Source organism: Xenopus tropicalis, chromosome 1 (assembly GCF_000004195.4).
Source record: "Xenopus tropicalis strain Nigerian chromosome 1, UCB_Xtro_10.0, whole genome shotgun sequence".
Classification (NCBI taxonomy): Eukaryota; Metazoa; Chordata; class Amphibia; order Anura; family Pipidae; genus Xenopus; species Xenopus tropicalis.
Window position 1 is genome coordinate 96,531,817 of NC_030677.2, and position 25,931 is coordinate 96,557,747.

The 25,931-nt window shown below is 35.1% G+C and overlaps 1 protein-coding gene across 4 annotated transcripts in view; it reads left to right on the plus strand.

Annotated features, from left to right (window-relative positions):
• Window positions 1-25,931, plus strand: part of psd3 (pleckstrin and Sec7 domain containing 3) — a 218,084-nt gene that overhangs the window by 166,605 nt on the left and 25,548 nt on the right. For all 4 annotated transcript variants that reach the window (XM_031904174.1, XM_002934005.5, XM_031904183.1 and 1 more), the window contains one exon: window positions 22,560-22,603. In XM_031904174.1, coding sequence (XP_031760034.1) covers window positions 22,560-22,603 — 44 coding nt within the window. The remainder of the gene's footprint in view (window positions 1-22,559; window positions 22,604-25,931) is intronic.

Sequence of the window (25,931 nt, forward strand, 5' to 3'; positions counted from 1 at the left end):
TTGGTGCTGAAAAACTCGGCTTATACTGATAATTTACCCAAATTGTACATTTAAACCACATTTTCTTAGTGGCACAATAAGTTTAGCATTCCCTTATCCCACAACCAGTGGCATAATGAACATGTATGTAAACTGTTTATCAGACAGTAAAACAAGCTTCTCTTGGTGCCCTAGTAGCTGCTGGTTCTACTGTCTTTTTATTTGGTAATGCACCAAATTACTCAAGGAAGTTACCTCTTTTTAAGTCTTTGTTATTTTATCATTTTTGTTTTTGTTTTTTTTTTTCGCAACGAGTACGAAAGTTTCTGAATTCATTCAAGCTTCGGTATTGTGACTTTCCCTGGGCCAGGAGTGACATTGAGTCTTGTGGGAGGCTTTCGGATCGTACCATGATATTTACATACGACCACGATCCAAACTTTACAAACTTTAAATGCACATCAGAAAATATTGGATTTAATCCAAATTTTTTGTATTGTGCTTTTTAATGTCTGATATTCGGACTTTGATAAATGTGCCCCTAGGTGTAGGCCTATAATTAGACTGATACTGTGAGAGAAAATGCTGAATGGTGATTTGTATGCAAATTATGCACATTTCACTTTGTTAGTTATATAGTAAAGTTGGGTTGAAAAGAGAGAAATCATCCGGAATCATCAAGAAATCATCCAAACCACCCTTAGTCATTCACAATATCACTAGGCAGGGCATTCCACAACCTCACTGCCCTAACTGTGAAGAACCACTGCTTCAAAGTTCTGTTCTCTATAGGGCTGTCCTCTGGTGCACTGATCATTTTTTGCTGAGAAAAAGATTGTCCCCATCTGTCTATAGTACCCTCAAATGTACTTGTAAAGAGTAATCATGACCCCTTGCAAGTGGCTTTTCTCCAGAGAGAACAACCCCAACCATGACAGTCTAATCTTCCATCCATTTTACCAGTTTACTTGAAAATCTTTTGCACTCTCTCCAGCTCATTAATATTCTTTTTAAGGGCCGAAGCCCAAAACTGCACTGCATACTCAAGAAAAGGCTTTTTCATCCCTTGTTTTCATTCCTTGAGTTAATGCCCTTTTTTATCCAAGACAGCAGTTTATTTGCTTTAGTAGCCAGAGAATGACACTGCCTGGAATTTAAGAACTTGTTGTCTACAAAAATCCCCAGATCTTTCCCATTTAAGGATACCCCCAACACACTGCTATTTAGGGGCCTTTTAATTATGCTGTGTAAAATTAAATTGGGACTTAAAAATGTAAAACCGTATCTTTATTTCTCATGCTCCCAACCCAGCAAGGATCCCAGAGCAAACGGAGATCCCGGATACCAGAAACATGATGGCAGATGGATAGTATATGCCATGTTTTTTTTAAACAATATTGCTTTGGATTCTCCCTCTTTGGTAATATTCAGAATCCCCATTTGCATCAGATGGAGTATTGCACACTTTGCTTTGAAGATGCTAGTATTAAATATTCATTTGAGGCACATAGTAACAATATTCATTTTTATTGGAACACTCTGTATTCTGGCAGCTTTACTGTGTAACTTACTAAAAGCTTTATTTATCGAAGCCTATTTAAACGCCCCTAAGCAAGAGTAATTGCCTTTAACTGGATTATTGATCATATGAATAACATATTGTTTGTATATATGAAATATATTCTCTCACATTTTACAGGGTAATGCATATTTATATTGCTATTTCATGATACATCTGTTTATCATATGGACTTTGTAAATATACAGTATTATCTTAGATGGCAATGCCATTTCAAACTTAACACAGCAATTCAAATGTGCATTTGTTTAAAAATTGTAACCAATGTACTTTTTTATATATGTTTATTGGCAGCATATATAAAATTGCCCCAATCCTTCACAAAATACAAATTCAAGGGTTTTCTAAACTTTTATCATGTATTATAGTATTCTTGAAGTATTAGTCATTGATGAAAACTAATTGATTAAGTCAGTCTGTGCATACATCTTCATTCATGAATATTTATTAACCAAGCGTTAAACGGAAACAATAGGAACCGAATGCATAAAAGTAAACAACAAATCAGATAGAATTTTGTAAATATTATTTGTATATAAATGAAATATCTAATGGTGATATATACAGGAACTATATTTTGAACAAGCTTAAGTCTTGAAATATAAGCTTTTCCTATTAAATTGTGTCTCAAATATTCTGCTGCAGTAGAATCCCAGAAGCAGCTAGCTTTATATATTGTTATTGTTAACTGAAGCTGTACTAGGGTTTTGACTGATGACTGGGCTTATCTTAGGACACAAGGGGGACTCAAAAGTGTATGTTTTTAACATTTTAGGGAAATGCAGATTATTTGCAAAATCATGTAATCAATCACATCAAATCAAACATCTGTTGGCTCATGTAATTTTAGGACTTTAACAGCTGCTACCTGTCCCAGCTACCAACAGATTATATTTTTTCCAATGTACTAAGCTTTATGAACTAGGTGCTGAACTACAAGAGGTGGCACATCACAGATCACAATGAAACAATTAGAGGGTCAAATCTGCAAAATTCATCAATATTCAGAGCCACAATAATTCTTGTTGCTGAATTTTCACACATAATTACTGAATTTGTCTAAAATGTTGCTGTGCCATATGTGCTATTTTCCAGATCAAATTCAGCCACTGAAGATAGAGAAAATGTACACTGCAAAATTCCAGCAAACTGCATGCAATAATATGAGTACTAAAGCTATGCATATTTATCTCCAGCACAGTATTTGTGTGAATCCAGTTTTTTTTTGAGCCAGCTACAGGTAGCACCTCTTATTTGCCTGCCAGATTCATATTCCTATGGCACAAGAGCTTACAGAAACATCTAACATGGCATTGTATATTGTATGCTTTGTAGTTTTTTAATGCACAAACAAGAAATGAGCCAGCACATGTAATGCATGCACCTCACACATTACAGTTAGAAGGTTTACCATAGGTTTACTGTATAGAATGGCAGTGTTCAATTTCCATTGTTCTTGATGTATAGATTTGGAGTGCCATGGTAACCATACTGGAAAAAGGCTTGCTGAACATATAATAAAATGATTCTTTTGCACTGAGAATTTTCTACGTTAAAAGCTAGGCTTTCTCATTATAGACAGTGCAGTGTTTTGTAGAAAAGAAAAAAAGATGTATAGCATGCACTGAACTGTGATGCAGGTAACAAGCAAATGGTACTACAATACAGAAGAAGGGCAAGCAAAACAGCTGACCTAATTGTAAGAATGTGTAGTTTTCCAGACAGGGATCAAAAGGTTTACCAGGATTAAGTTACTTTTAAACTGAAATTTCTGCATAAGTAGTATTAATGCATACTGACAGGATTTGAAGCTCCCTGCCTCTCCATTCTGATAGCTTTGTGAATATCAGGCTACTGAGGGATTTAGTGATATGTGGACATAGACATTAGCTGGCACCACCAGAGTTTTAATAGTCTAATTGAGAATGCAATTCATTACTTGCCTGGATAACTGCCACTGGTTTCTGCATGTAGATTTAGGTGTATGTTTGTAAGAGACAAAAGAGGGGGAGTGGAAAAGAGGCTGGATTCAATGTTTTTTTCCAACTTACAGCCAGTGACGTGAGGCATGCCTGGAACGATCAGGCAGAATCAAAACAGTAGATTTGAAGATGCTGGCACAAGCAGCCTGGTGCATCTTGAGCAAGGGCTGATCATCCCTGCATTGAAAGAAGCTCAAATTGAATTTAGTCTCCAGCCAGACAAGTCTGCAGAGGAGTAAACTGTGCCTTTATTTATTGTGCTTGGCTTGATCAAGCATATTATTTTCTTTTTTTTCCATTTAAAATGATTGGAGTTAACAGCGTTCAGAGCACCAGCAAGGTGCGGGTTAGAGCCACTGGCTCTGTGAAATATGCTCGAGAGGAATCTGTCCGCCGCCAGTCACACAGGTCAAAATCTCTCAAAATCTCCCATTCATCTGAATTTTCATCTGGGCACGTCAAAGAGAGCAAGGTATATTAAATAGCAAAGCTTCATCCCGCATGCTTATTTCCAAACTGCATTGTATGTGAAGGAGACTGTGGTGTGCTGCATAAAGCATTAACCTCTTATAAGGCAAAAATAAGGACTTGGCTTAATATGTGTATCATAGCTTGGAATTAGTTGCATTTGTATCCTTTGTATTCATATTAGGAAATTAATGTTATACTAAAAGATTTGATAGTTTTTTCATGAACGATGGATTTGAGTAGATAATAGCTTTGAATGGCATTATTGCAGTGCCTTAATAAGAAACACTGCTTTGTATAACATAAAATCATTATAGTAAAGCCCAGTATTTTTCTGTGATAATCTGAAATGCTGTAGTTTCTACATAGGTGCATATGAGAATTCCATTATCACACAGCCTGTAAATTCTCCTGAATTTGAAGATAATTGCGTAGGAGACAAACACTGAAGGTGTCGAAAAATGTCAGGGCTAATTTCATTAGGGTATTAACACCTAAGAGCACCTAAGAGATTGTAATAATGAGTTGCAACTGTGGTATAATAAATGTAAGACTTTTGTTCCATTAATAAAAAAACAAAACAGTAATTTAACATTTTCATACTCCAGATCTCTAAATGAAATATTGTAATGTGAGAAATTGTCTGTCTTTTTGTAGTAAAGTTTTAACAAAGTATATGAATTTATTTGAACCATATTGAATATTTGTATTCTGTTGTGAGACTTAAGAATCAATATCATCTACTACCAAACTATACAATATGTAAAGCGCACTTTGCAATCAGAATTGTTGTTCATGTTTTTCTGTGTAGTCTAAATTGCCCCCTTTTGCAACTCAAATGCCTTACAAATGGTTCTTTTTGTTAGGCAGCTGCTCAATTGGGCAATATTAGTAGAAGCAGTGTGGCCATTGGGTACATTAGTGAACTGGTAGCCAGTTGGTTGCACCAACAACTGTGCAGTCTTTTTTATCTCTAGATGGCTCTCTCTTATATTGCCCTCTTAGAGTGATCACATCTATATGCATTTGTCGCATTCTATAAAAAAATACATGCTACATATTTGTTAAACTGCACAGGATAATTGTACAATTTCATTGATGGTTACATACGTGGACAAAATATAATGGTAAACTAAAGGTCTTGTTAGACTAAGCTAAGTTGGCCTTTCAGTGAATTTTTACACTTTGCAATGAAAATGAAGAGTAAGACCTTGTCCATTGTGTACAGGCTGAAAATATGATTGTTTAGATGCTGAAAATATGATTATTTATGGAATTCATACAAAAATGTGGCCTGTATGTCAGGGTGCGAGGAAAGCTACTACTTATAAAAAGTTTGTGTCACATAAGCTCTGTGTTTAGAAGGCTATGTGGTAAAACCAAAGCTGAAATTTTTAAAGAAGAGAGATGGTATAAATCTTACTAACATGTCATGCGTGAAACTATCAGGCAGCCTCCCTCCAGAGATACTTTCAGTTGCAGGGACGCTTATGGGGATCTCTAGAAAGACAAATGGTGTGAAGGCTTTAATAAAATCCTTTTTTAGCCAAACATGACAGTAATTCCAAGAATCGATGTCCTTGAGATTCAAAGTCAAAGACCAGACATCAACCCAAAATATAACCTTTAAGTAAAATACAGTTTGTAGAGCAGACAAGAATAAGCAAAAGGATTCATATGAACCCGCTTAGTCTGATGAGCAAAGAGATGAAGCTACAAGTTATACTTGGCACCTGTGGGCAACAAATACATTTGCATTGGTGTCAGTGGGAATCTTAAGCAGTAAAACATATTAATCAAATCAAATATCACTTAAGAATGCAAAAGAAGGCAATTTTTAGCAATTACATGATTCATATGTTTTAGTACTAGAAATGTTTGTCTCTTGTGAGTAGCTCAGATTTCCCATGGGTAATAAATCTCCCATTACCCTAATGAAGTCAGGTCACATGCAGTAGTTTAATCCCTGGTGGAGTATAACTGTTGATGTGACAAATGTATAATATACATCTCACAGTAAGGAAAAGGAAACCTTTCCCCACTTTTTTATACAGCCACTAGCACCTTTTTTTTCCTATTAATAATATTAGCTGCAGTCCCTGGCACATGGTGGGATGCTACCATAAATAATGACCATTTCACTTTTTGGTATTTGCCACACAGGTATGTGGAAGGTGGCAGATACTGTGCACTTGATGCTGATGAGAGAGAGAGCAAAGGGGGCAACCTGTTTAAGAATGGCGAGTGTTTTACTCCCCTATAAATTGGATGGAGTGTATCTTGTTCCAGATTGTGGACACATTTTTATTGCGCGTCAAGGGCCAATATACACACATTCAAGCCCCTTGAAAAGGCCTTTCTCATTTTCCTAGAATTAGTATAGTAGGTTGAAGGAAGAGGGCTAACAGCAATGTAAATCGGGATTCCTCACAATTGCAAGAGTCACTTAGGCAGGATTAAAATCAACATTAACCTTGAGATCCACATTGCACAACAAAAACATTTTTTACTAAAACATTAGGCACACATTTCAGATTAATTAGTGGTATTGTACTGAGCAATGATTGATTTGTTCATCATTTAGTTTCATTTTTTTTTTAAACTTTGTTGTATACATCATAAACTCGAAAAAATGAATAGCAGTTTGAAATATTTCTATCCAACAGTACATGTTAGAGATACTTGCACTAGATAAGGGAAGTACACAAATATTTTACAGTACAGTGCAATTTGTCCTAAATCTGCCTATGTTTGTGTATTGTACAGAAATGATACTTGCTACAGATTTGCCTTTGCCAACTGAATGCATTTGTCCAAGTGTTTTAATAAACATAAACCATTTCTCTCTAATTAGTCATGATATGTAAACAAATTAAAAAACTCTGAGTTTAGTGTATATCAAAATGTCAAGTGTCTAAATAAGAACATTTTACCAAAGAGTTTTTTCTTTTATTTTATTCATATGTACCAAGACAAAAACAAATGCCAATTTATTGTGTATTTGTTCATGCTTCTCAAAGGTTGTGCTTTTCAAAAAGCTATTCTAATTAACAAACAAACCCCCATGTTTAATAATAAAAGGCACTTACTTTTCCCAGGTTCAGTAACTCATAGAAACCAATAAAATGTTTACTTTCCAATGGGTGACCGTTAACTGCTGATCAGTTACTATGGGTTTCTGCACCCGGGCAAATTTAGTTATTTCTGTTACATAATTCCAACTTCTTTTGAATGCTTGAACGTAATACAAAGAATGGGTACACAGATTTTAAATTTACTTAACCAGTAGGAGAAGCTGTCTCTTTCTAGCTAACCAAGGTAGGGGGATTAGCTTGTGCTCGGTACCTGGGCGGTACTTCTTACCTGATCCAATCCATCTCTGCCTGACCCACACCAGCTCCAATCCTGCCTGCCCAGAATCCTACACTTTTGTGATCTAGAAAAAGACTCCTTTAAGGTACAAAAGTAAAATGTGCGATTGTTATTTAAAATAGCCACTTTCTTTAACAAACGTTTTGTTTTTGAGCTTCCTACAACCCTGTGTAACCTCTGGCAATCAATTTAGCCATATCCTTCATTTTTCAGCGTGCTACAGCCAAGTGACCTGTGCTCTGAAAACCTCAGTCATTTTACTGCTTAGCCACAAATTGGAGCATTATCAACCCCCCTTTCTTTCCCCCCCAGCAGCCAATCAACAGAACAATGGGAAGGTATCAAGCAGCTCCCAGTAAGAAATCCAAGTCCGGCTTGGGACTCCTCCAGTTACATGGGAGTAGGAGAAACAATAGGTTATCTGAAAGCAGTCTCCCGCTGACTGCTTCTGAAAGCTCAGACTCAGGCGCAATGCACTGAGATTGCTGCCTACACACCAATATTACAACTAAAAAAAATTAATTTGTTGGTTCAAGAATAAAATTGTGTGACTTTTGTGACATTTCCTTTGTGGTTATGATTTAATTTGACACTTATGTCATTCTAATATGCCCTTTCTCAGTACCTGCCTGCCTCACTCTTTAATACTTTTCTGTTTCTGTTCTCTTTGGTAACCTCTGCCCTGGCAAAATCTTTCACAAAAATATAAAGATAATTAAAGGATTTTTTGCGCCTACATGTCTTTTATCAAATGTGCCATTACAACTATGCAAGATACAATTTAAAGGAGAATGCAAGTCAAAATTTAAAAAGCATACTGCCCAATAGTCCTCCTATTGTTTAGTAAAAACGCCACACTTTTGGCTCACCTAATCAAATATTTACTCAGTCACACTTACTTTACATTTTCTAGAACAGGCAGCCATCTGTAAAAAGGTAATCTCCCTTCCTTTCCCTCCTCGCTTCATACAGCACATGTGTTTCATTCCCTCCCCCCCTCCCCTCTGCCAGATCAGCTTCTGATTGGCTGGTGGGCATGTGTAGCTCAGAACAGGAGACAGGATCAAGTTACATACATGTGCATTGCTACTGAAGCCTACAGGAAGGACAGAGATATTTCAGTGATGTCACTGTAGTCTTCACACTGCTGTAGGCTGCCAGCACCATATCTCAGAGAAGCAAGCAGGGATCTGGGAATTTAGATATGCAAAGTACTTAAAATGAATGCCTTTAGACTTACTTTTAATTTATATTAACCTTTTCTTGTCCTTAAAAATTTCAAACCCACCCCAGTCCAGCTAAGTCCAACAAGTTTAATTCAAACATAGTCTTTATTATTTCAGTTGTATTATGGAACTACATCACTCTCTGAGTGATATATTATATTTTGTATTTTGTCATAAAAGAAAAAACACAGTACAAAGACATTTTGTACAGATTGTCCTGTAATTGTCAACAGAGGCTGAGGTAATAGAGGTAAAAATCAGCATGGACAATTTGCAGTCATTCACAGTAAACATTAAAACAAGATTCAGAGTCAATATCAGGAGGCATAGTCAAATAGATACTACACTGTATGCAAAAATGTAGCCAGAAACAAGTAAGTGGGTGAGGAAGTGGATGCAGAGACGGAAAGAAAAAAAAAGGAATACAAATTGACTGCAGCTAAATAACTAGTGTTGGTCTGTAACTAACTGGAGTTCAAAAACAGTTTTGTATATGGGCTAGACCATATTCAAACCACTTAATACCATTAATTCTGTTCACTTTCAAGAGAAAATGAATGGTGTGTGGCTTCCATTTAGCTGCAGTAGAGAAGTGGGATGTGGAAAGTAAATTGTTTAGAGGGTTTCCCCATAAGAAGAGTGAGAATGTCTTTATCTAGAGCCTGGTATGTTATCTGCTGTAAAAGGGCCAATATCTAATCCCAGAACATCTATGTCCTGGGGCAGGACCAGAGTATGTTGGGTAGATCTTTGGGTTGTCCACAGCCTCTCCTACATTTTTAACCAGGACATCATACCAAAACACTGACATATTCCACCACATTAATCCCTAATGTTCTTTTTATTATTAGTTCATGTGTAGAAAGTTTTCAGTCATTTGCACATCCTACCTGAATATACATTTATTATTTTATAGTATTCTAGCTAAACTCTAGAAAGGAATTTCTAAATATTTTTATTAAATGAAGCATTAACTGAGAAACATTTAGTACACATTTTTTTAAAAGGGGGAAAAACAGTATTAGCAATCTTACATCACCTCATAAGATGCTTTTCTACATAATCAAAATAGCCAGTTGTTGGTAACCGAATATGGTATAAACAATCCTCTTTCAGTGACAGCAGTGGGTCACACTGTGCCCCATGTATGAAACATCTTTCATTATATAATGTTGCTGACAGCCAATACAGTTTGCCATGGTACCTCTATTCATCTTATTGGGATTTAGGCACATATAAATCAATTGTAAACAACAATTTATTCTACTGCCTGTGCTGACTAGAAGTAGAGACAATTAAATAGGTTATATATTAGTACAAATGGATTGTATGCAAGACTGTAGCAGTCCTAATAAAAGTCAATGGATTTTTTTAAAACTTAAAATGATGATGTATTAGCCCATTATATTTTATGAAGTAAGACTCTGCATGTTAAGATATGCATGTATGTTGAGAAAATGCCTGTATGTTTATAGCAGGCTTGTGTTTATTTAGTCAAGGTCAAAACGAATCTGGGCAATGTTACATACATAAACTCTGCAAAATGTGGTGAACTATTGGCAGTACAAACTGAGCTTTCTAATGTACAGAGGAAATGATCCTGTACTGTTACATGCTGTACTGCATGGCAGCTTTTTAGAGGATGTAACAGGCAACATCTCCCCACCACTAATGCAATGATTTGAAACTCATAACAGTGAATCATTTGATATTGCTGTCAAAAGAGATGAGACATGCAATGACTGAATGGTCTGTAAAAATGAACCAGTCAGCTTTTCTTTCTTTATTTTTGTATGGATTGGAATACCTTTTTTTCTGCATATATTTCATGTTGTTAATTTGTTAAAACCTGTATGTAAACCATAAATATATTTTCAGTGAAACCATATACATTGCTGATCCCTAGATTTACAGTTGCTAAGCATACTGACACACTTACAACTTAACAATTTGAATAATATGTTAGATGCAATCAGATGCAGTCAAATGAAATGGCCATAAGGTGTCACTATATACCTAGTGTTTTCACGTGGTCCCCAAATTTACCAAATGCCCAAACTGACAAATGTTTCTAATTAATCACAATCTTGGTTACTTGTGGATTAATTTTATTGTTCACAGATATCCAAGATCATTTGACTTTTCCTAAGGTGTTTTATGTAAATCTAGATGTTAGTGCAAGATGTGTGTATAAGAAAAGCTACAACAAATCTTAACACAGGTTGGTACCTGGCCACATTTCCAACTAAATAAGGCCCAGTCTCAAGCTAGGGATAACGTACTAATGAAATCACCTATATTATAATAAAAGCATTAACATTATCTATAAGAGAAGCATGTGTCTTGGGCATTTGCAATCCTAAAAAAAACATATACACACAAACACACACACATGGGGTTATGTCATAAAAGAAACTAAGTTTGCCCAGGAACAGTGACACATAGCAACCAATCAGAAAGTAGAATTTACTGGTCACCTGTTTAAAAACAAACATCTCATTGGTTGCTATGTGTTACTGCTCCTGGGCAAACTTAGTGCATTTTATTACATATGGGGAGAGTTTTTAAAGATACAGGGTGTTTTTGTACTGCCATCATGACTTCATCTAAAGAACCTGTGCCGTATTTTCTGTTGACTGAACCAGCTACAGCACTTGATTTTTTTTTGTAGAAAATTGTAAAGAGGTATTTATTTAGCTGGTAGGGCTCCAGTTGGAGCTTAATTTATTTTTGTTTACCTTAGTGTGAGTTGGTGAGTTACTGGCATACAGAAAAATATGTTTGGTATCCTGTTTGAAGGTGTTATAGAATTTTAGCATCTATTTTCAGAAGAAAATGGTATTGCCATTAGCACTTGAATGAACTGGTCATAAAACCTGGGACCTCTGTAGCAGAACCTAGGAAATAGAAAATAATATATTTTAACCATGTGTTATCAGAAACACAGTAGATGTTTGGGGTTTTTCTTTTTTTTGGTGTTTTCTGCTCCACTTCAGTGAAAAGATTATCATCCCAGAAACTCCATGATTTCTTTAATTAGCAGGAAAAGTAAAGTAAATTGCTCTTGCAAGACCCTGTTAATTTAACTTAGTCTTGTTAGTTGTGTGTGGGTGATAATATATTCCAGAAATAGCAACAAGAGATAAACATACTGTATCAGCCACAGATTAAATCATACATCTTATATTCACTTTTTTAAACAATCACTGGTCAGTTTAATTGCATTCAGTCTCTCATGATATGTACTAAATTTCTCACCAGTTATAGCCAAAAAACAAACAAACAATATACATGCAAGATGACTACATAAAAAACAAGTCATAAGGTGCATCTTAAGTGTTCTAACACACAATATATACCTACCATAGGGCTGTTATTCCCTTACTGACCAGAAAATAATTCTGATGGCGACGTGCTTGTTTTAGGAATAGATGGTACACATATGCCTGTTGTCTCATGAATATTTATGTGAGGAATAGCCTGTACTAGCTATAATCATTACAGCTGACACTACCAGGACCAAATAACAAAAGAGAAAGCATGTAGCAGAAAGAAGAAAAGGAATTGAGAGTGTCTCAGCAGAGTGTGCAGTATAGCAGAAACAGGCAACAGATGAAATCATTTGAAAATAGGATTTCGATTATCCCATTTTCCCAGTTATATTGCTGGTTTGTCTGGGCACTAATGCTCCACATTTTTCTTACTACACTGAAGTAAATATTTAATTAAGTATATTTGGCATAAGATCATCATTATATCCTACCTACTTATACTAAAAGATCTTATGTCATTTACTTGCCTCTAACAAATTACTCAAACAAATGATTGTGTTTTTTATGAATTATTACAGATAAGTGACAGTTGGCTCTTTTGGTTTGTTTTTATACAAGAATTATACCTGGTTACAAGTAACATTTGTTCCTTATATAGATGTAAGTTTTTAAATAGTATATTTCCTCAAGTGTAGTTATGGGGCTCTACTAAGTGCTTTACTCAGATTAAAAAGATTTGGCACTGAGATTCAACCCTGTTTCTCTAGCTAAAGATCCACTGTCTAGAGCAGTGCTGTCCAACTTATTACATGTAAAGTGCAAATTATATGTCATACAGCATGTTGGAGAACCAGATTAAATCAAAATGAGGATGTTATAAAATGTCTATGCAGCTTTTGAGGAGGCTGGCCTGTTATGCTGAATTCTTACAAAAAAAGTTTACATATTTTAAGAGCTGTTTATACATTTATTTCTGTACATGTTCACAGCAGCATAGTGAGCAAAAATGAACTTATTGATGTGTAAGAGGTGGGTCTTTATTACATTTCTGTAACTACCTTAGCCCAAAACATTTTTATATGGTATAATGTAAAGTTAATGTTGTCTTTTTTATTTTCACCCTAATCTTAGAGACTTATATCTTTGTGTATGTATATGTGTGCAAGGTATACTCCCACAAATCTCCATTGGTGTCCAAATATTGTATACATACACAGTTGTAGAATAATGATCATAATTCAGATTAACCCATTTTGGCAGTTTTCCTCCTGTAGCCCTATGCATATTGCATGCACAGTGCAGTGCCTCTTGTTGCAAGGTCCCAGTGTTAAGGTGCATGCTGCAGTTGTGCCAGGGATGGTGCACTGTGCCCAGGGTTGTTAAAATTAGACTATGCTGGTAAATTCTTCTTTTGCTGGCACTAAAATAGAAAAAATATCCCCTATTTGGTAGTTCATTTGCTTTTATGTAGAAAAAGTGCATAAACACAAATATACCCTATTCCACAGATTAAAAGGAAGTCGTGCTACTCATAATGACTATTTCCCAACCTCACAATGTAATACAACCTTGTCTTCACCTTGTTACACCTTGGATTTTGAGAATTAAATATATTTTGCTTTCCACTAAGTCTGTGATCCACCCAGTATTGAAGCCTAGAGTCCTAGAATTCATAATTTTTTAATGAAACAAGGTAAGGACTATCATGGTTTCCTTTCAATCTATGGAATTAGGTATGTCCTTATTAGAAAGGAAATACATTTATATTTGAAAATTCAGATTCAGTGTTTATACACCTTTTTAAGATAAGGCCAACTTGAATACGCTTATGTCAGAATGGGGAGTTATATTTTAACTTTAAAAGGCACAACCCGATTGGCTATGCTTAGCAGCTTAGTAGCCCTTCTTTTCCCTTAAGAAAAAGAAAAGTCTTTAAGCTTTATGAAAATAAAATACTCTAGAGCTGAAACAATCTGAATGTTTTGGTATAAAAGTTAGAAAGGCAAAGTGATTCATGTCATCTCATACCTCTGAGTCACTCTAAGCACATACAGTAATTCAAACAGAGAGGAAATGTGCTTGTTAGCACTTTTATGTTCCCAAGAGACATGATACAATTTAATTTCTATCTTAGGGAAATCTGAAAATCCATATTTCTGCATCTGTATGCAGAGTATTTCTGTGAAAGAACAGCCCAATATGTAGGAGTAGGTATAAGAATGGCTGGCATATGGAGTCTGGCCTCTGTAATTGTCCTTCTATTTACACTACTGTAATATAAAGCACAATAAACTGGATTCAAGCATGGGACTTATTATACAGAATGCTCAGGACTTGGACATCAGGTTTCCAGAGACCCCATACCTGTTTTACTAATTACCATCCTTAAAGTTTGCACTGAAGGAAAAATTGTATATTTTATAAATGTATTACACTGGTTTTTCAGTTGTTAATAGGTACCCTTTGAATCCTTACCCAGGGTGGCATGAGGCTGAGGCAAGCCTGAATGCCTTAATGAATCCAGTTGTAGGATGTCTTCAATTTGTTTCAGAATGAACAAAAAATGTCCCCTGATTCCACAATGAAATACTTTGATTAGAAATGTATTCATGTAATCATGCCACAAGCCTTCTGTTTTCTCATATGCTTAAAATGCATCTTTGAAAAGAGATTAACATTAGTTGTACTGAACTTTGTACAGAATAACTTTATACTAATGGCAGAAAAATGGTTTTTGAGCCTCAAAGGGTCATTATAGCTTAATTTGTTAATTTCTTTTGCATTTTTTTATGAAATTAAGAGGTTTATGTATAATTATTTTTAACTTTGCAACTCTAGCTCCCATGAAGATATTACTGACTCAGCTTGCTGTTTTAGCCTTGCAAATGCTATTGTCTCTCCGTCTGGTTAGCTATAGCCATCGTTTTCTCCTTACACAGCCCTCCTGTTGTGATATTGTCTTCTGTTAAGAAGTCAAGAAGAGGGCATAGCCCGTGACCTCAGGAAACATGGGTATGATATTACTGGACATGATTAGGTGAACAGGGCCATAAATAGGACTTTTTATTGCAGGGGCAGCTTCCCAGAATTTGTTATATAGCCTGTACAAAGTGATAAGCTTAATAAATGTTATAATACAAAATTCCCCATACTAATCAGTTCTGCTGAAATATCTAAGCTTTCAACGTAAGACATCTTAAAACTAAATATCTGGCAAAGTCTGGGACTAAAAGCAATGATAAAATTGCATCAGCAGTTATTAGTTCATACAGTTTTGTCACCAGTAACTACTGGGCAGTCCCAAGGTGAGCTGAGGCTGTCTTTACTGCTGATTTCACCAATGGTTGACCTAGCCTAGTGAAATGTGCAGCAGTGTTTTATTTTTAGATGTCATTTTTCTATATAAATTCTCGATCAGCTTCACTATTTCCCCATCATATGAGTGTATTGATTGAACCATAGATCGTTTATCCCATTAACATGCATGGGTAATGATACAGGTCACTAAGTGGTTTCAGGAAGTAAGTGGTTTCAGGAAGTAGGACAATCTGATGAAGAAATACTAGGGGCAATTTATTTTCTTAATTGTGTTTTGCTGAGATTCGCATAAACCATTATAAATAAAAAATCTCACCGCCAAAATCTGCTGAGATGGAGTGAAATATATAAGTAACAATTATCTAATAAATGCCCAAGGAGTATGAATTTAAATAATAATGTATGACCTTCTTCTCTGCTTGTTTTGTCCTGAGTGAGGTATGTTGACCTTAAAGTAATACAGGTATGGAATCTCTTATGCAGAAACCCGTTATCCAGAAAGCTCTGAATTAAAGCTCCATTTTAATCAAATAATTCAGAATTTTAAAACTGATTTCCTTTTTCTCTGTAGTAATAAAACAGTACCTTGTAATTGATCCCAAATAAGATATCAATAATCCTTATTGGATGCAAAACAACCCTGTAGGGTATGGAGATCCAAATTATGGAAAGACCCCTTTTCCGGAATACCCTTGGTCCCGAGCATTCTGGATAACGGGTCCTATACCTGTACTGACACTAAAAAACTATTCTTCAAAATATTAATATACATTAAAATTTATTTAAAATGATCATGTTGATCATTTTTCACTGATAGGGCTGTTTTTGTAAGTAATTGTTACTTGAAGTCCCTAAAACTGACTGTTTTGCCAACCTGACTGTCCATTCCCAACCTGTCAGTTATAGCTTTTTATGCTTATGGACTACTGATGCACAAATATGGCAGCCTCCTCGTAGAGGAACATGTGGATTGGATGTGTAGTGTAAGAGCACTGGGCAAACACTTCTATGCATACAAATGTGATGACAGTTGTAAAAAGGATTTAATTTCAGGTATCAGTATCTCTTTAAGTAAATAATACTGAGGTTATTTGTTTTTGATAAATTTTCATAAGTAAAGGTTGCCATAAACAGTTAGACCTGGGCCCAGTGGCCACATACAGGACCAGTTCAGGCTGATCCTTTTGTTGGCCCATCGGATGGGGGCTGTATCAACATAATTATGCGATTTTCAAACCTACCCAACTGATTTCTGAACAATTTGTGTCCAATTATTGGGGCAATTTACACACAGATATCAACTGGAGAGGCCTTTTGGTGCGTTTCTGAAGGGACCATGTTTGCAGCTTTTATTGGCCCATGTATGGCCACCTTTAGGTACCACCCCTCAAATCAGCCAGAGGGACTGATGTAAGATGCCATACACAGTCAATATTTCAGCAGTGGGGGGCTGCTTGGGCTTCTGTGGACCTGAAATGCCAGGGCCTAGTTTGATTCTCCGTTTTGACCTGGTCTTCAGCAATTCATTTGCATAGAATGTATTTTTTACTAAGTGCAATTGTTGTTAATTATGACTAGTCATTTGCCCTATCAGCTTCTGGTATGATTGAAACAAACTTAGGGGCTGATTTACTTACCCACGAACGGGTCGAAATGAGTCCGATTGCGTTTTTTTCGTAATGATCGGTATTTTGCGATTTTTTCGTATGTTTTGCGATTTTTTCGGATTCTTTACGAATTTTTCGTTACCAATACGATTTTTGCGTAAAAACGCGAGTTTTTCGTATCCATTACGAAAGTTGCTTAAAAAGTTGCGCATTTTTCGTAGCGTTAAAACTTACGCGAAAAGTTGCGCATTTTTCGTAGCGTTAAAACTTAAAAGGTGCAAAGTTTCGCGTAAGTTTTAACGCTACGAAAAAAGCGCAACTTTTTGCGCAAGTTTTAACGCTACGAAAAATGCGCCAGATTTTACGCAACTTTCGTAATGGCTACGAAAAACTCGCGTTTTTACGCAAAAATCGTATTGGTAACGAAAAATTCGTAAAGAATCCGAAAAAATCGCAAAACATACGAAAAAGTCGCAAAATGTTCGTTTTCAAGTCGGAACTTTTCCAATTCGGGTCGGATTCGTGGGTTAGTAAATCAGCCCCTTAATGTCTAAAAGTAAAACCAGACCATACAACAACCCGATTTGTTTTCTCTTCTCTTAAGTAATATAACATAGTTGCTAGTCGTAATAGAAAGTGTTTATTTTTACCTGGAAAGTAGTGTGTGAAGTAGCATAGTTTTGGGCAAAACAATGTTTTATTTTACTAAAAGTTATTGTTACGTCTTATTAAAGTATAAATGGAAAAAGCAGTGTATTTCGTGACACTCATTTAAGTGTTTCTGTTTCCTGTCTGGTGAAGTTCAGCACTCCTGTCTTGCTCTATGGAATAACATCATAGGCAGTGTTGCATACAGAATTAAAACAGAATCAGTTGTTCTTTATCTGAAAGGCTTATTATGGTCAACACAATAAATAATGTGGCAATGTTGATAAACTTTTCTTACTAAGAGGTAAATTATCTGTCAGCATGAAAAAAAAACATTATTATTTTGACTTTGTATTACATGAACAACAGCACTTGAAAGATTCAGAAAAGTGTATCATTCTGGCCATGGGCAAAGGGAATAAAGCATTACAGAGATAAGAAATAAGTGTGGGGGGAAGGGTTCGTGCATTGAGGGTATCTTTTTAATATCAGATTCACAGTTACTATTTTGCTAGGAAGGACACTGAACAAAGGTTAAAAAAAGTATATCTAGAAATGTTGATTTGTTTTAATATTTTTTTATGATTTTTTTTTTTTTTAAATCATCAATATTAACCTTTACTTAAAATAGCTTTATTGTATAAAATCAATGCACACATTTAAAAATAAAGCTCAAGTGTTAGACTGTATTTTTTACAATTACATTTTAAACTCTTTAGATTTAAATGTTCACCTGTTTAATGTTCAAAGGAAGGCAACAAACTTGGTCCATGTTTACTTATAATAAAAGCATTATCTTCCTTTTGTGGAAGGGGTTAATGTATGTATACTTTGATTTGGCCAGCAAAAAAAGCGACTAATGCCACCTCCTCAATGAAAAGCCTTAATAGTTTATTTTAAATACCAAAGTATTTGTGTTAATGGCTGGGCACTTCATTTGACTTGTGGATAATAAATGGCTTTTCACTAATCTGCAAGATATGTATTATATCCAAAGCAGTAAGTATACTCATAAAAAAGATTTCATTGTTTGTGTTTTAGCTCTTCACACTTTTCACTTAATTCTGCAAGTTGGATATGTTTTACAAAAAGAAGCTGGTTATTTCCGGCTCTTTTATCCTTAATGCAGCATGCATACACTAGGGGGCCGATTCATTAAAACACAAATTCGGATTGGATACGATAATTTCTGAAGATCGCAAATATAACGAAAATGCTTACGAGAAAATTGTATTAGTCACGATAATATCGTATTGCCGATCCAAAAGCCACTAAATTTTCATACCGAACGATTGTAAACAGCGGCAGAACCTTTCCGAATTTTTTGCGCAAGCATACAAAAAAGTTGTGCGGGCGTACTAAAAAGTCACGCAAGTGCGAAAAAATCTGCAAAAATACACTCAGATCGTTTGTGTCTTAATAAATCTCCCCCTAGATAGTAGTTGATAGTAATATGGTAGCACATATAACAGTGTTGGGCTAGATGTTATTCATTTTTACATTAATGTAATTGCATTTTTAATGCACATAAGCTAGTTGTAGACATTTAGCACATATGACACAACTGGGCTTACATTTTGCTGTATTTTTTATATATTGTTCATTGGTGCTTTGGTTGCCCTTTACAGATAGTTCAGTGATTGGCTGGGATTGACAGATATTCATGATCAGGTAACGCACAAGTTGACAGTCATAGTACAGGTATGGGATCCCTTTTCCGGAAACCCGTTATCCAGAAAGTTACGAATTACGGAAAGGCCATCTCCCATAGACTTCATTATAAGCAAATAATTCTACTTTTTAAAAATGATTTCCTTTTTCTCTGTAAATATAAAACAGTACCATGTACTTGATCCCAACTAAGATATAATTAATCCTTATTGGAGGCAAAACAAGCCTATTGGGTTTATTCAATATTTAAATGATATTTAGCAGACTCAAGTTATGGAGATCCATAACTTATCCAGAATGCTCGGGACCAAGGGTATTCCGGATAAGGGGTCTTTCTGTAATTTGGATCTCCATACCTTAAGTCTACTAAAAAATCAATAGAACGTTCATTAAACCCAATAGGATTGTTTTGCATTCAGTAAGGATTATTTTTATATCTTAGTTGGGATCAATTACAAGGTACTATTTTTATTTCTACAGAGAAAAAGTAAATCAGTTTTAAAATTCTGAATTATTTGATTAATATGGAGTCTATGGGAGACAGGCTTTCTGTAATTCTGAGCTTTCTGGATAACGGGTTTCCGGATAAGGGATCCCATACCTGGCTAGTGTGCAGCTTAGGGCTCATGGCAGTTTTAATTCAGGACTAATGCTTGTGCAGTGCTCCACTCTGATTGTCAGGTATTCTTATTTGTGGGAAAAATGTGCCTACAATCATCTTACATTTGTTAAAGCAGGGTAAATTTTTAATCACTTAAAATGTTTCACCACATTATTGTTTCTTAATGCTTTTGGATATACAGATGTTCAGTGCTCACTGCTTATTTTTTTTAACTAATTGTAGTTTGTGGAATAAACACTGTTAGTAAATGTGTGGGTCCACCCAGTTTACATGGTTTTTATTTTAGTAATCAGCTGTTTGTCCTCTAGAGATAACTGCAGTACTGTGCTCACCCATAAATCCCTGGACCTTCCAGTAGTGAGCAGATAAATCTAGCAAACATAAATGGCAGAATGATTCACTACATACGTACAGAGGCTTTCCTGGTATAGCATGCAGGGTATTCATTTAAAATTTATGGCATAATTAAGAGAGATACTGTCGTTTGACCTTCAAAAATCCACACCCAACTATTGTTTTCAAATCTACTTCATAGTTTGCAGGTATTGTTAATACACAGGCCATTATAGTTTCCTCATTTAAAAGCCCTTTCAGGTAACAATAGTATATCCATTGTAACTTGGCTGTAAAAATGATTGGGTATTGGCTTTTTTGTTAGTGATGTATGGCTCCTGACCTGCTTGAGATCTTTAACAATGCTTCAACAATATCTTTAAAAATGTTGTACACTAAGCACAAAATGTGGACATGGAAATTGAGATTTAATGACTATATAGAGATAATGAGGGCTCTAATATAAAAATATTTTTTTCCAAGAATATTCAAAGTCAAGTACAAGTTCCAAGAATATTCAAGTCAAGTGTTTTACTATACATTTTACCAATGAGGTTTGCCATGGTACATGCAATTTTATCCCTAATTACATGGTGTAGCTGCAATGTATATTTTATACCAATGGTGTTAAATGCCAATGTTACGTGTGCACCGAAATGAAAAAAGAAAAGTATCTGTAGTGGCATATGTCCAATTTATTTGTACCTTTAATTATTGTAGCTTTATACAGTAAGCATTGCATTGTCCATTTACTGACCCCAGATGCAAGCTTTATGCACACTCCAAAAGTTGCACTCGTCAGTTAACAATGTACCTTAATGGCTGCTCAGCGCAAGTGAGCCTTGAATTTAACTCTAACTTAAAGCAGGCAAAACACCCCCTGAGGTGTTGCAGATAAAGAAAAAACATAATACTTGTGCCACTTAGTTTAAGTATTTTGCATTTGTGCCTTTTAGTCCTTTTAGTCCTTTTAGTAGTACTATTAAAAACAACAGTCATTCATGTTAGGTAGTTACCAAACTGACTTTATGACTTTTTTGGATATAAGTTTCTGGAATATTTTGTTCAATATTTTCCTCTTCTGAGGCCTCTTTGACTTCCCTTGAAACACACAAGGAGACGATTACAAAGGCAAAATGCAAAAAACAAGCACAATTTTTCAGTTTTTGCACTTTGCTGCAGGTCTGTTTATGAACAAAGAATTCTTCAGTCTACCCCATGAATACAATACTGCCTAAGGTAGAGGCATATAGACCATGCCCCACCCATCTCCTAATTTATGTGTCATTTAGATGTGCAAGTTAGGAGATAGTGGCAGTCACAGGCTGCATCGGGGGGCCCTGCGCATACTGCATGTAGCAGGCAGTAAGGACAGGCCTATGCCTATCCATGCTGTGCTGTGCATCTCACACCAGAGGTGCAGACCCCTATAATTAATCTTGATAGCACTGGCTGTCAAGGACATAACAGCAGGAACCATAAATTATATGTTTCTGGATTACATGTATTCCATGCTGTTTATTATCTATATATTATATAATTGTTGTAATATATATATATATATATATATTTATTTATTTATTTATTTATTTATTTTTTAAATTGTGAAAACTTTAAAGCTTGATGGTGCCTTGAAATTTAACCTACCCTAGATTTCTGTAAATTTGGGTGGGGGTGGTAATACAATGCATACTTTTTTGTTGCTCTTGCTCTGTAAATATTGTATACACATGTCAAGCACATTACAGTGCATTAGGTATTAGTTTATACTGGAGGGAAATGCAAAGTTTAGAGAACTCAGTAAAAAGCTATTCATTGGTTGGTTAAATAGTGTGCAGGGCTTGTTCTTTCTTTGTGTCTGTAAGGGCTTTGTTATGTCAGGCAGAAGAAAATGATAAATGGATATAAGTGTTTATAAGTTGGCATTTTTGGCCCTCAGTTCATCAAAACATTGCTTAATTTATAATATGCATGCAGCATTATGGAAAAAATGTCACTCTGAAGAAATGATTTTACCTGACCCTGAACCATTACGTCAAAATGGTTCTAATGATGGCATTTAATTGTTTTTAACTCTATTATCCCCCATATGTAACAAAAGGCATTAAGGTTTCCCAGATACAGTAATTCATAGCAACCAATAAGATGTTTCCTTTTAAACAGGTGACCAGTAAATGCTACCTGCTGATTGGTTGCTATGGGTTACTGCTCCTGGGCAAACATAGTGCCTTTTATTATATAACCCCCTACTTGTATAATTTTCCTGGGACACTGGATAATCTTAATTTTATTATATAACAGCATGAAATAGGCTTTCTTGGGCAAGTTTGTTGATTTTTACAGTATATTACAAAACATTAACTTAAAACTGAGGTAAATAACGATTTATGAATGCTGAAGTAATCGTAAACTTTATAACTATAAATAAACTATATAATGCTTAGATCTCACCTTTATACATTCTTGTTTTTTTTTCTCACAGGCTTTATATAACTCAATCAAAAATGAGAAGCTCGAGTGGGCTGCGTAAGTAAAAATAAATGTATACTCTAAATACAACTGCTATATTTATTAATCTTCAACTCTTATTTTTTATTGCTACAATACATGTTAGTGCTTTTAGACTAAGAAAACACTGAATCAGGACCCAAATCCAAGTCTTTTTTTTTTTTTTCAGATTGATTTGATTTAGATTCGAAATGCCTGGCAAAGCTGACTTTTTGTACTGACTTTCTGTACAGACTGTCAAATCACTTTTTTAAAAAAAATGATGTGATTGTAGACTAGAGGTTGACATATGTATACATGATTTTGTTAATTTGGGGTTTAGATATGGTTCAGAATTTGCTGAACCTGTTGTACTGTGTTGGGTATTCAGCTGTGGATTTGTGGACCATTAAATCCAATATCAACCCATGATGCCATTGCATGCCATTTTTGTCCTAATTTCACCTCCATGTCCATAATTGTGAAAGATGTAGTCTAAAAGAATGATTTGCTAAGTGTATTTCTACCCCTTGCTTAAATGAAAAGTCCAATTTTATGAGAGAGGAAGGCCTCAGTAATGTGCTATACAACAGAGTTTCATGTAATCCAGTAAGAGTATAAGAATCATTCATAATTTAAAAACAATTTATAGCCTAATGCTCCATTTAATAAGGATCTAATGGTGATGTAAAAAGCTTTTTGCTTCTAATAAAGCATTGAATTGTGTTATAATGCGCTCTCAGTGTTTGTTTCCATCCCTTGAGAACCTCATGTAAATTAGCTGCTTAGCCTAGAAGGATATCCCAGCTGGAAACATTTTAATGACATTAAAATAAACACAGCAATAGCCTACATATAGAAGTATCATTTAGTATCTAAGAAACCTCAAAAGCATTCATGCTTCCTACTTTGTGCATTTATCTAATTGCACCTATTGTTACTATAAAAAAAACTAATAAAATGCTTTGCTTGTCATCTTGTGTATTGATAGAAGTTTGCAGATTTGTTTGCTCTAATAAGGCCTTTTAATGTTTTAGTTTAAAAAGGGTTTTCTTTATCATGGATTTCAATGCAATAAAAACAGTATTTGTTCAACAAATGCATAGGAAGACACTGTAACGTTGCCTACAAAAGTCATATAAAGCAACAATTATGAGCATAAGTTCAGTGAATTGTGACAGCTAATCTGACTAATGACCAATGTATGAACAGGAAACTGATAGGAAAATGTACAAGTAACTAATTTTCAGGGATTGGATTCTAATGACAAGAAGGAGGACCCTTGGTGCAAGCAACATCTACATTTTGTGGAACATGTATACATAAATATATAGTGAATAAAGTACCCCCTATTGTAAAATATAAGGATATTGTAAGTCACCAAGGACGTCCTTGACAATATAAAAGTACCCAAGGCAGAGTTCTTTTATGAAGGACTGGCTACACCTCTTAATATTAGAGATATAACTAACTAGCTAGATTTTACAGGATTATTCTGAGTATATGAACCTAACTTTTTACAAAAAAAACATAAGGAAGCAATAAAAAAAGATTGTGTTTTGTTTTTAAAGAACAGTAAAATTGTTTTAAAGTAGTTTAAATATAATGTACTGTTGCCCTGCACTGGTAAAAGTTGTGTGTTTGCTTCAGAAACACTACTGTAGTTTATAAATGAGCTGTTGTGTAAACATGGGGCAGACATTTAAAGGAACAGTAACACCAAAAAATGAAAGAGCTTTAAAGCAATAAAAATATAATGCACTGTTGTCCTGCACTGGTAAAACTGGTGTGTTTGCTACAGTAACACTACTATAATTTATATAATAAGCTGCTGTGTAGCCACGGGGGCAGCCATTCAAGCTGGAAAAAAGGAGAAAAGGCACAGGTTACATAGCAGATAACAGATAAGTTCTGTAGAATACAATAGTGTTTTATCTGTTATCTGCTGTGTGCCTGTGCCTTTTCTCCTTTGAATGGCTGCCTCCATGGCTACATAGCAGCTTATTTATATAAATTATAGTAGACTTTCTGAAGTAAACACACAACTTTTACCAGTGCAGGGCAGCAGCACATTATATTTTAGTTACTTTTATACACTTTCATTTTTTGGTGTTACTGTTCCTTTAAACTGGAAAAGGAAAAAAGTTACAGATAGCAGATAAGCTCTATAGAATACAATGTGTTTAGTTGTTACACAGGAAGATAAAACATGCAATTCACAATTCTCTCTAGGACTGCAGACTGAAAACCTTTCTAAAGAGTTAACTCTATAATAGTTGTAGATTATAGTATGACAGTAGCCTTGGATATTATAATTGTTCAAGAAATCATCCAAGCCTCTCTTAAATGCATTAATAGAATCTGCCATCACAACATCACCCGGCAGGCCATTCCATAACCTCACTGCCCTCACCATGAAAAACCACCTCTGCTGTGTAAATACTTTGCACTAATGAACTTTGAAACTCATTTTCCATTTTATTCAAAATGCTCTGCAAAGTGGCAGCATCCTGAATGAAACGTATAGTTTTCCACAATTTAGCATCGTCAGTAAAAACAGTGATAATGCTTTCAATGCCCACCTCCAGGTTATTCATAAACAAGTTAAAAAGCAAAGGACCTAGGACAAACCCCTGCAGTACTCCACTAACAACACTGGGCCAATGAAAAAATGTTCCATTTACTGCCCTGTTTCGACATGCATTGTTCTAGTGTTCAATGCTATAGATATATATATATAAATACATACACAAGCACCTATCAGGATTTGTGTTGTAATCCTCCCTATAGCTGTGAGCTTCCAGTGTGAAAAAAGGAGAAATGCTTTATTTTGTGTTGTGATTGTTGTCATCTACATCATACAAAGTTTATATATAATTAAATTATAATATAAAATCTAATTCTCATTTTTACTTAATAGGAATAAGAGGGGTGAATATTTTTTTTTATTCTAAGACACTGGGCACTTGCATTTATTTTTCTCATAATCGGTACCAATTAATTTAAATTCAGTGGTTAATATCACAAAAAAAGTACATATCTCGTCTTTTGTGTAATGCTTTTATAATAAACTTAATAAATGTTATTCATTAGTCTTTGCCTGGGAGAATCTAACACTGTAGTTTCTCTATCACAGACACAAAAATACATTCAAATCACCTCCCAGTGATAAAAATCGCTCTGCAGAAATACCTTGGGCTAAACCCTGGCGAACAGGAGCACCGGCCCAGGGTATTGCTGCAGAGGATCCTGGTCTTCTTCATTTTTTTCCATCTTCTTTTTCATTCTGGGCAAACACAGCTGAGTGAAAGACAAATTTAAAAATGAAAAGCTGGCTTTTTCACTCTAGTGTGCATGCCTGTGCCCT